General features: G+C 39.7%; 1 protein-coding gene across 1 annotated transcript in view; it reads left to right on the top strand.

The window, feature by feature from the left end:
• Window positions 1-737: 737 nt before the first annotated feature.
• Window positions 738-12,124, top strand: part of LOC111142227 (tetraspanin 8) — a 31,101-nt gene continuing 19,714 nt past the window's right edge. Inside the window, exon 1 of the mRNA XM_022495265.1 lies at window positions 738-1,202. Coding sequence (XP_022350973.1) covers window positions 1,143-1,202 — 60 coding nt within the window. The 5' untranslated portion in view covers window positions 738-1,142. The remainder of the gene's footprint in view (window positions 1,203-12,124) is intronic.

The raw sequence follows: 12,124 nt of genomic DNA on the forward strand, positions 1-12,124 counted from the left end.
GACAAGAACTCCCTTTTAGAGGCAGGATGTGGAAACTAGCATGACCCAAATTGTTTATACAAAAGCAGTCCACACCTCCCTGATTAGGTCAGAGAATTTTGCCTTTTACCTGCCACAGCTGCCTTCTATTAGCACTAGAAACAAATTGTACAATCTATGGTCACTGAACTGTGACCACCTTCTCATTTTGAATTTCTTTGTCTAAGAGGACCAGGAATCCAGAAACTGAGTTTGTGGAGAGGAGCTGTTGCTGGATGTAACTTACCAGGGGAAGGGAAGTACTTCAGCCTTAACAATAAACTGAACTATCAAAATGGCTACACATTATAAAATGAACACAATGAGGCAGTCAGAAAGTGACTCCTGAGCATTTTTCCCCTCTTTACACTGTAAAGAAATAAAGGTAAAAGCTGAATGGTCTTGTCATAGGCAGGGAAGTCTCTTCCCTCCCCACTTTCCGTATCTGTGCTGCCTTCATAGCAGCTCCGCGGACTTGTTTTGAAGTTTGAAGCTTTGGAAGGCAGGTGCATGTCATGGTTGTTCCCAGTACTCTGGGGTTCAGGATGAAAGGAGACTGGGGGGTAAGCCTTCAGATTTTGCACATTTCTAAATGCATTCTATTGCCCCCAGGAGAAATCTTGCATTGTCGAGAAAATGCAATGCAAAAACGAGTTGAGACACAATGTCTCTTTATGTCAGAGCAAGATAGTCTTGCTTTCCTATAGTAGAAACAGAGGGCAGGAAGTCAAGGTGTGGCTTCTGAAATCCAACAACCTCGTATCGCCGTGCCACTCTCACTCGGATCTAGCGCCACTCCTTAACTGGATATCTGTTTACTTTAGAGGAGTCAGTTTTTTGAGAAAGGATCATAAATATCCTGGCCGGCTGCCCCAGGAGCCATGACAAGCAAAAGAACATACTCGCCTAGTGATAGCCCTTGTGATATTTAAATGTGTGGGTTAATTTTTTATCCACTTTAATAACTGGATTATTCCCCTCCACTCCTCCTCTGCTTTCTATTTCTACTCTGAAGCCGTGGGCACAGAAATCTCTGCAGGCAAATTACTCCAGAGCATATCGCTGGACAGTCCTACAAGGAACAGTTATATTCACGGCATCTGGATTCCTGATCGTTTTCCAACATGGCAGGTGTGAGTGGCTGTATAAAATATTCTATGTTTATCTTCAACTTCTTGTTCTGGGTAAGTGGTTTTTTTTTTCCTAATTATCAATTTTAGACAAGAAAGGGGGACCTTGATACAAATATCATAAATGAGAACAGACTCTGCACTAGAGAAATAAGAGGAGGAGGAAAATGTATTTTCCATTTACTTGTTTGGTTTTGTTTGTTCTTTCTTTGGTTATTTCAGTAATTGAAAATGAGCCAATGACTCAAGAAAAGTGGACTTCAGGATCTGTGAGGATAAACATTTCATAAATGTTTTGATATTGTTGTAAAACAATCACAGAGGGAAAAAAAATCCCTTAATTAAAGGACAACGATTCTGCGTTGTGTATCATGCAGGCCTCCCTGGTTTAAGGATCTTGTGGGAAAAATTTGGTCTGATTCCACCGGCGCCCAGCCCCTGAATCTTAATCTTTACATCTGGGTCTGAAACAGGTGAATGGTGGGGTGTTCAATTAGGGATGTGAGGAAGGGATCATTTTCAGAGACCCAAAGAAGAAACAGTGGGTCATAAAAAACTTGAGAGGGAAATAATACAATTACTTAATCATGGAAAAATTTAACTTAGTTAAACTAGGTTAAAAAAAAGTTAGTATTTCCATGTGTCATCACCCTGCCTCTTAATCAACAGGGTTGGTATTTTAGCAGGTCTTATGGGTTTTTTTGAAAGCCTGTTGACATAAGACAGCAAATAAATTGATAAGTCACATTAAATCTTAGAAAATGGAAAAAATAAGATATGGAAGGCAAAAGGTAAAAGGCAGGCTGGGATGTTGGACAATCGACATCATTTTTAGTAATGTAGGTATAATTAATGATTCTTCAGAAGTGAATCAGTAGAAATAGTCCAATGTCCTTAAATGAAAAATTTATTTTGCATTCTAGGTTTAAGATTTTATTTATTTATTTGACAGACAGAGATCACAAGTAGGCAGAGAGGCAGACAGAGAGAGGCGGGAAGCAGGCTCCCTGCTGAGCAGAGAGCCCGATGCGGAGCTCGATCCCAGGACCGTAAGACCGTGACCTGAGCCAAAGGCAGAGGCTTAACCCTCTGAGCCACCCAGGTGCCCCTGCATACCAGATTTAAAAAATGGCTTCTGCGTGGGACGCCTGGGTGGCTTAGTTTGTTAAGTGTCTTCCCTGGGCTTGGGTCATTATCCCAGAGTATGGGATCGAGTTCAGCATAGGACTCCTTCCTTGTTCAGCAGGGAGCCTGCTGAACCCTCTGCCTGCTGCTCCTTCTGCTTGTCCTCTCTCTCTCTCTCTGAGAAATAAGTAAATAAAATCTTAAAAAAAAAAAAATGGCTTGTGTAGTATAGGCAGGAGAGAGTTCTGGTTTTGTTTTTTACCTGGTTACCTTTAGTAAACAGGCAGCTGGTATCTATATGTTGGTAAACTTCTGTCCTGTTAAAACAATGATGTACCTAATTAAACAACTACAGGAATACAGTCTTGTACAGAATGACTTTCCATTCAATGTCAGCAACCCTCATGAGTACAGATGAAATATTGGTGAAATAAATGAGAACATAAACAAATAAAATAAAGACGATCTGTCCATTTACTTCCTCTTTTCCCTAAAAAAACAGACTGGTTTTTACAAATATTAAGTATAGATCATGAATATATGCCAGTTTTTTAAAGTTAGTCCTGGTAAATTTCTTCCCTTAAAATATTTAAAACTGGTTAAACCTTGAGAGTAGAATATAAACAAAGGGATGCCTATGTACTTTGATTGGTTTTGTTTGTAGCTTTTTGTTACGAAGAATTTTGAACATGCACAGAATAGAAAGAGGTGATCAACCCCATCATCGAGCCCCAACAGTGAGGACATCAAGGCAATTCTGTGTGTGTGTTCTCATTCACTTTCTTCACCCTGTATGAATTTGAAGCAAATCCCAGATACATCATTTCATCTGTAAACATTTTGGTATATATCTCTAAAAGAGAAGTAATTCTTAAAAAAAAAAAGAGAGAAAAACGTAACCACAATGTCATTATCACACTAAAAACTTAACAAGAATTTCTTAATTATCGAATACCCATCTAGGGATGTTTCAGAATCTAAATAAGGTTCACACTTTGCCATTGGCTGATATATCCTGTATGTCAATTTCACTTTTAGGTTCTCCTTCCATCTTTATGTCTTCCCCCCTGGCCCTTGAAATTTTATGTATTAATGTGTGTTGTCGGTCTTTCAACATTTCCCACAGTCTGGAGTTTGCTATTTGCATACCCATGGTCTAGTTTATCATGTTCCCATGTCCTCTGTATTATCTCTAATCTAGTGATTGAATTTGTCACCTTGAAGGGATTCAGGTGGTTATTTGGGGGGCGGGGGGCAGGGGAGCACAACTACTTTCAAAGTGATATTGAGTTCTTTCATTGACCATACAGACATACTGTCTGACTGGGTCACTTTTTGTGATGCTGGTTGCCACCTGATGCTCAAGAACCTAAGAAACAGTCCATTAAGAGTTCCAAATTGGTGATTTTCTGTATCCATCACCTCATGTATGGGCGGGAATACTTTCAATATAGAGAAACCCAGCATTTATTGATTGGTTACCAGTAGTACCCAGTTTTTATTAAAAAAAGAAAAAAGGCAGCATAAATGCTTCTTACTCTTTACTTAACCAATTTCGAAATGATGAGTTAATTTCCTGGTATCATGCAACAGTAATTAGCGAGCATTTCTATAACTCTTTTATCTTTGGCCATTGGGGAGCGTCTTCAAGTTGGCTCCTCAGTCCTCTTGACACGATCTTAGCGTAACTTCTTTCACATTGGTATCACAAGATGTTCCAGGCTTATTTCCCTAATTCTTGCCCTAGACCTGGAATCAGCTTTTTCTTCAAGAAGTCCTGAGATTTATTTTTAAAAAACTACAAACCTTGTCTTTCTAAGGCACAAAATGTATATGGGCCATTTAAACAAGCCAAAATATGAATATGTCAATAAATACATGCTTCTTATTTTAATAAGATCTTCTAAAGTACCTAAACTAGTAAAAGTCTTCAAATTATGAAATCATTAAAATATATCTATATTGTTTAAAAACAGCATTATAAAAAGTGCATTCACAAAGATTGTGAATACATTGGAGATCAGTGTTCCATTAAAGAGCTACTCAGGAATTTGAAATCTGGATTTTAAGCTGAAATGACAAAGAGTGATTAGGCAAGGGGCGTGTTATAGGTTCAGGATTATATATTTAAGATTAGAGATCTTTACTGTGTTGTACCCAGATATTGTCACTGCTTTCCCCGGATTCTCTGATTATTTTATGGTCCCCATTATCTCTTGTTTTTCTGGTAATGAAGACAAAGTCTTTCCAATGCATTAGATTTCAGTTAGATATTTCTATCTTCCCTCTGGTAAAAGGCCTTGTTCTTCCCATCTGCATATTGGTGTTACCTACAATCTCTATATGACACATCTCGAAAAGGAGTCTTCGAGTAAGAGGAATGGAGGTAAAGGCCAGTGATAACTTCTCAGCCAACAGGTGACATCAACATTTTCATTCAAAATTTAGATAGCAGGAGTCCCTGAGGTTAGGGAACCACTGCTATTTCTACTCCCCCTTCTATCCCCAAGCCAGCGTTCCCCATTGGAATTTTATGATCCTTCATAGGAAATTAGCAATTTGTCACATTCCTAATGTTTACTTAAACAACAAGTTTAACAGTCCCACTGATGTGGTTTTCTCATAGATATCCATGGCCTTATGTGTTCAAATACATTCTTTCTGGTGTAGCTTGCAAAACTAAGCCTTTGCAAAATAGGGCCACATGTTGAAATATCTCTGAGATATGCATATGGTCATGTAAGGAAAACATACCAGTTTCTTTTGGGAGAGAACTTGAGATAGGTCACGTAAATATGGGGCAATTTCCAATTGTCAGAATTAGCAATTGAAGAAAAACATGTAAAAATGGAAATCATTCTTAATCACTGATGCTAGTGTTGGATGCAAGTCACGGGGAAGTGGAGGTGTTGTAGAGAATGGATAAATTCCAGGTACAAAATCTATTTCTCCAAGTCTTGTGTCAGAAGAGATGAGCCGCCCAACTTTCCTTTATGGTCCTCTCAAATAGGTCAGGCTGGGGAGTAGTGTAGATGCTGGGGTATGGTAGTTGTTCTGGGTAAGCACAGGACAGGGACGCAGTGGAAACTCCAGGAGGCCCGAAAAGGGAGCTATGGAGAGGCCAGCCCTGCGTGAAGGAAAGTGGAGTGAGGTCACATGACCAATCCCAACTGAGGTAAGGTGAGAAGGAGGAGCCAGGTTGTATGAGCCGAACATATCAACAAATGCAGGGTGCTGGGACCTGAAGCCATCTGAAGAGAGCAGAAGGAAGTCAGAACTTGGAGGGAGTCCAGGAACCAGAATTTTGATGTTTTTCCTTGTATTTTTTGTGGTGCCTGGGTCTCCTGGCTGGCTGGGCCGGCAGCAAAAAAGAGAGTCAAGACAGAGATAACTGAGATGGAGGAAGCTGAAAAAAAATCAGGCCCGATGATATTTCATTCTGTCAGTTGATGAAATCTCCCAGGTTAAACATATGATTATGGCTGGAATGTGTGAACTTGGTAAATGCAGTGGTTTCCTGCCACTACGCAGTCATGTGGAACTGTAACCCTGACAAGAGGCAGCCGAGCCCAGGGGTTGAGAGGCCAGACTGAACCTCTGCTCCTTCATCACTAGCCGTGTGACCTTGGGGAAATGTGTTGATCTCTGTGTGCTTGAGAATTCCTCATCTTTAAAACTGAGCTAGAGTTGTTGGGAAGGTTAAATGAGTTAAGGCATAGAAAAAAACTCAGACGAACGTTAAAGAAATGTTTAAGAAGCAGACATTTCCACCAACATTGTATGGACGTTTTTATGAGACAAAAATATGCAACTATGCTGCGTAGTAAGAAATCAGTTCCAGTGCTGGATTCTGAAACAGAGGCAGAAATAAGATGGCAAGAAATATGATGGAGGCAGAAAATTCTTCTAGCACAGATGAGGGGAATGGAAAGAAGGAAAGCATATGTTGCAAGCAGATAGACTTGAGATTCAAATCCTGACTTCGCTCCATATTGTTCTGTGGACGGGAACACGTTCCTTGACTTTTCTGTGCCCCAGTCTCTGTGTTTGTAAAATGAAGATGATAATTTTATCCAGGAGAGTTAATTGTGAAGATTAAATAACATACTTTCTGAGAGCCTAATACCAGGGACTCACATGCAATAATAGTGCAATTAATGCAATTTCCCCCAATGCCACCCATCATATTGCTTTTTAATTTAAAAGTATTAGAGTCTGGCATGGTAATATTTTATACATAATTGGCTTTAAAAACTGAAATATGATTTTAGCCCTACTCTGGCCCTCCTCTGGCCTCATGGGACAAGGAGTTGTTGAGCCACCCTGAGCCTGGCCTCCAAGCTGGGGACCTGAGACCCCCATTTTCCCTGCCCAAATGGCTCCAAACCTGTTTCTAGGGTCCCTTAGAAGGGTCTAGACCCTTCTTCATGGTATGGGGCGCTGTTTGCTGGAATGGGAGCAGGTTGGAACAGGGCTGGCTTACAGGCTGATGCATCCACAGTCATTCCTGTTTTGTCCCTTGGAGTTCAAGGACAGAGCCTGGAGTGAGGGCCAGGGGCAGGGCACTTCTCCCCAGGCCACCTCTGCTGATAGCAGACTCCGAGGAGTCAGAGAATTCAAAATCAAATCTTGTCCTCCAGGTGATTAAGTGGGCACATTTGTCAAGGTTGGATGATCGGAGACATTTTATATATGTTTATTACCATGAATGATAACTTCTCAATATAGAGACCTGTGGGCTGTGGACTGTTTGTTCTTGGTGTCCTTGCCCCAGGCCCTGTAAATGTATGTATAGTTCTGCAGGTTGTGCTTTTGATGCAAAGTGATAAAAATATTCCTGAATTTGCATCATTTCTTTTTTTTTTTTTAATTTGAAAGAGCAAGAGAGCATGAGTAGGGGGAGGGGCAAAGGGAGAGGGAGAAGCAGGCTGTCTGCTGAGCAAGGAGCCCATTTCGGGATTTGATCCCAGTACCCTGAAACCATGATCTAAGCTGAAGACAGATGCTGAACCGACTGAGCCACCCAGGTGGCCCCTGAATTTGCATCCGTTTTATGATTCAGAAACATTAACTCGTAACCATGCTCATAAAATGCTCAACATCCAGCTCTCTTTACCTATTTTTGAAGTTATGTACATTTTAGTGATTTTATGCTTTAGTGAAGCAAAGATAACCTGAAGCGTGTTCACCCAGACCCTATTTATGTCACAAAGAGGTATTGATTTCATCCTCCTAAATTTGATTTCTTTCTCCTAAACTTAGAGCTCCTTAAAATCAGAATTTTCAGCAGTTGTACTGGGCGTTTGGCTTATTTACTGGGTTGAGAAGAGACACATGAAGGCAACTCTAGAGACACTTTGCTATGTGCTTGCCAGTCCTTGATAAAACAAATAATCAGTCACTAGGGCCTGAAAAACCATGAGGGCAGAGCCTGCTGACAATTGAAGTTTTTAAGTAACTCCACTGGTGTAGAGCATCAGAAAAGCAGATAATGTGTGAGTGAGAGGAGGCACAGTCAGTAAGTCAGAGCTGCATTAGGCCATGCCTGGAAAGAGAAGGCCCAGCAAGTTCTCCTCCAACAGGAGGTCTGAGAATTACCGTCAGCCATGTCACTAGAGTAAGGCAAAGTGCAAAGCCTACTCTCACTGAATAATATATCAGAATGGGTCTCATCTTATTCAAAAATGAGTAAGGGAAAATCCAGCGTAGGTCCTAATAAAGACTGCTGAACAAGTGACAGGAAACTCTGAAACCTTAGAGGACAAGCACACATCCCTGAAAGAAACACTCCAGCATCATGGAGAAAGGACCTGGGAATTGGCATCCACAGAGCAATGGCAGAAAACAACTCCCTATGAAACAGACGATGGAGGCCATGAGAGCAGAAAAGGTCAACTGGAAAAGCATAGAATGGGGTGAAAAAACTAAAACTAAAGAAGTACCTCATGTAAACCAGAAACCCAATGACAGAGTTAGAATCCACTCCAGAAACATTAAATGGAAACAGTGAGAGAGAATCCCAAATTGAGAAACCCTCCCAGAGGAAAATCAGAAAGAGATAAATGAGGTGGAAGAAGGTAGACGAGAGAATGGAAAACCAGAACAATTTGTATTCCTGAAGAAGAGGATACAATAAATGGGGAAAAAAAAGATAATCTCATATTTTAAAAAAATTCTCACAGGCAACAATGGCGCACTCTGCATCATCTTAACCACAATGCCATGGAACTAGGCTTTTAAATAAATCTTTATTTAAAAAAGAAAGTTGAAAATCAACAAAAGCAATTCTGTCCTAAAATGTTAGGGCTCTTGGAATCCTTGCCTCCTGCATTCATGGCTGGAGGTGTTTTTGGATTACCATAAAAATAGATCTTGGAGTCATCCAGGTTATCCATTTGGATATTTTCTTATTCTTTTATAGCCTTTCAGGAGCCGCATAGGAAGCTTTCCCTTAAGCTTACTGAAAATGTGTCCATTCTGGGCCAATAATGATAGAGCTCATGATCCATACTTTCCCCTAACAGAGTGCTGTGCACGTTCTTCCATTTTTAATGCCCCTTAAATACACTGTCATAAATCAAAAGGTAGAATTGAGAGGGAAGGAGTAGGGATGATTGGCGGACACCGTATCCAAGAAGAGGACAAATCAGCTGGTTCTGTACCATTTATCTTTGCTCTAGATGGTACCTCCCTTTTTCTTCCTGGCACTTTGTAGTTTTCAGCTTGTGCCCTGTTTTCTGCTTGGGCTGCCATACCAGGGTATCATGGGCTGGATGGATTAAATGACAGAAATTTATTTTCTCATAGTTCTGGAAGCTGGAAGTCCAAGATGAAGGCGCCAGTCAATTTGGTTCCTGGTGAGAGCTCTCTTTCTGCCTTGCGGGTGGCTGCCTTCTTGACCTGTCCTCACACGGTTTTTGCTGGTGCATAGAGAGAGAGAAAGAGACAAAGAGATCTCTTCCTCTGTTATAAGGTCACCAATCATCTTGGATTAGCATACCACCCTGATGACCTCATTTAACCTTAATTACCTCCTAAAAGCCCTATCTCAGCGGTGGGTGGGAGGTTGGGGGAACCAGGTGGTGGGTATTGGAGAGGGCACGGATTGCATGGAGCACTGGGTGTGGTGCAAAAACAAGGAATACTGTTATGCTGAAAAAAAAAAAAAAATTAAAAAAAATACAGTCAGATTGCAGGGTAGGGCTTTAACATGTAAATTCAGGAGGGATATAGTTCGGTCCATAGGATGCATGCTCCTAAGCAAACATCAAAATTATCACCTAATTTCTTAGAATGTTCGCTCAAGCCAACTGCATCCTAATTCCATAAAAAGAAAGATGTGTTATAGGAGCTGAGTGATAACCACAATGACTACCTTCAAGGAGAAACCTTTGGGGTTTGGGGGCAGTAGGCCTGGCCAGTTCTGCATGTCCATTTACATTTCCTTTTACAACCTGCTCAACAGAAAGTGGGACAGAGCTAGGTACTTATATCTTAATTTATACTCTTGATTATTTAGACAGTATAAGAAGGCTGGGGGACAAAGACCCAAAGCCAAGTTGGAAAAGGGCTCAGAGAACCATTATGATAGCTAGTCTTGTAACAATTGGGATAAAATAGGTTAATATCAACCATGACTCTAGAATTATTATTCTTGATAGAAAATAAATTTACTTTTAAAGTCAGTATAAAATTTAATAATTTTATATTATTTAGACTGATTTTTATATGTAAGTTTTTTCAATAAGATGAGACTGGCATGTTCTAAACATGTGTTTTTTTGTTTTTAAGATTAAGCTAGAAGAAAAGATAGATAGCGATGGAAATGACAATGTATCCAACTTCAAAATTTCTAAGAAAATTTAGCTAATTGTAGAAATTGAAATTGGGCAAAATATTCTTGACTTCTGAAATAATTGGATATTCTTTCTTTTACTCTCTTTCTATTTTTTCTCTTTCCTTGTCTCTCTCTCTTTCTTGCTTTCTTTCTTTCTCAGAAAGAAAGAGAGAGCATGCGAGTGGGGTGGGGAGGAGCAGAGGAGGAAAGAGAGAGCATCTTAAGCATAAACATCTTAAACCCTGGTGTGGGGTTTGATCTCACGACCTTGAGATCATGACCTGAACTGAAATCAAGAGTCGAATGCTTCACTGACTGAGCCACCCAGGTGCCCCTCTTTATTTTTCTTTTTAAAAATTAATTTTTAATTATTTAAAATAATTTAAAAATAAATGGAATTTTTTAAAGAGCAGTTTTAGGTGTACAATTCTATGGAAAAGATGAAACAGACATTTCCCATACACCTTACCTCCACACATGCATAGCCTACCTTGTTTTCAGTATCACTCACCAAAGCAGTACACATGTTACAATTGATGAACCTCTATTGACTTATCATAATCACCCAAAGACCATAGTTTTCATTAGGTCTCACTCTTGGTTTTGTACATTCTATGAGTTTGGACACATGTATAATGACATTGACTTGTATCCATAATTATAGAATATTATCACTGCCTTAAAAGTCATCTGTGCTCTATCTATTCATGCTGTATCCCCTTTGGCAACCCCGATCTTTTAAGATCTAAAACTAATCCATAATTTTGCCTCTTCCAGAGTGTCATATAGTTGGAATCCTATAGTATGTAGCCTTTTCAGATTAGCTTCTTCTACTTAATAATATGCATTTAAGTTTCTTCCATGTTTTTGCATGGAGTGATAGCTCATTTTAGTGCTGAATAACATTCCTTTGTCTAGATGTACCAGTTTATTTATCCATTTATTCACCTACTGGAGAACATCTTGGCTGCTTCCAAGTTTTAGCTATTGTGAATAAAGCTGCTATAAATATCCTTGGGCAGGTTTTGTGTGGACATAAATGTAGAGAGATACTAAGGAGCATGATTGCTGGATGATAGGATAAGAGTATGTTGGGTTTTGTAACTGCCAAACTGTCTTCGAAGGTGACTGTACCATATTGTATTTCTATCAGCATTGGTTGAGAGTTCTGTTGCTCCACATCCCTGTCAGCATTTGGGATTGTCAGTGTTTCAGGTTTGGCCATTTCAATAGGTGTGTAAGGGTGTCTTGTGGTATTTTTTTTTTTTTTAAGATTTTATGTATTTATTTGACACAGAGAGACACAGCGAGAGAGGAAACACAAGCAGGGGGAGTGGGAGAGGGAGAAGCAGGCTTCCTCCTGGGCCTGGAACCGGATGCAGGGCTCAATACCAGGGCCCTGGGATCATGACCTGAGCGGAAGGCAGATGCCACTTAACTACTGAGCCACCCAGGCACCCCTATCTTGTGGTTTTCATACTCCTTCTTTTAAAGTTAGTGTTGCAGATAACACTTTGTGGTTGAGAAGACTAAAACTTATCATTTGAAGGGAAAATATGGTTGATTTCATTGACTTCTCAATGAGTTGATATGTAAAAGGATTTAAAAAGTAAACTAGAGCCACACAGAGACAAACAAAAGTTAAGGGTTTGAAAAACCAAAGTCTTAGTCTCTAGGAGTTCCTACAGTTTTCTCACTGATAGTCTCATAAATTAATATCAGATAAGGATAATAATCATAATAGCTAGTTGGATAATTAATGCTATGTTCAGTTAAAGCTAAAAGCCAGAGCAACTATTAAGACAATCAATGTAAATCTACTTGAGAAGAAAAAGAAAGAAAATATCCGTGAACAAATTAAACAACAAACAAAAATCTAACTGCTGTAAATTACTGAAAATCTCAGGGGGTCTCATTATCATTCGACATAAATCCTTACAGACTTATTTATTAACACAGAACTACTAAAATGAGCATTTATCTCCATCTGCGAGTGAAATTAGGATTTAGTGGA

This window comes from Enhydra lutris, unplaced genomic scaffold (genome assembly GCF_002288905.1).
Source record: "Enhydra lutris kenyoni isolate GAN:26980312 unplaced genomic scaffold, ASM228890v2 scaffoldscaffold7, whole genome shotgun sequence".
NCBI lineage: Eukaryota > Metazoa > Chordata > Mammalia > Carnivora > Mustelidae > Enhydra > Enhydra lutris.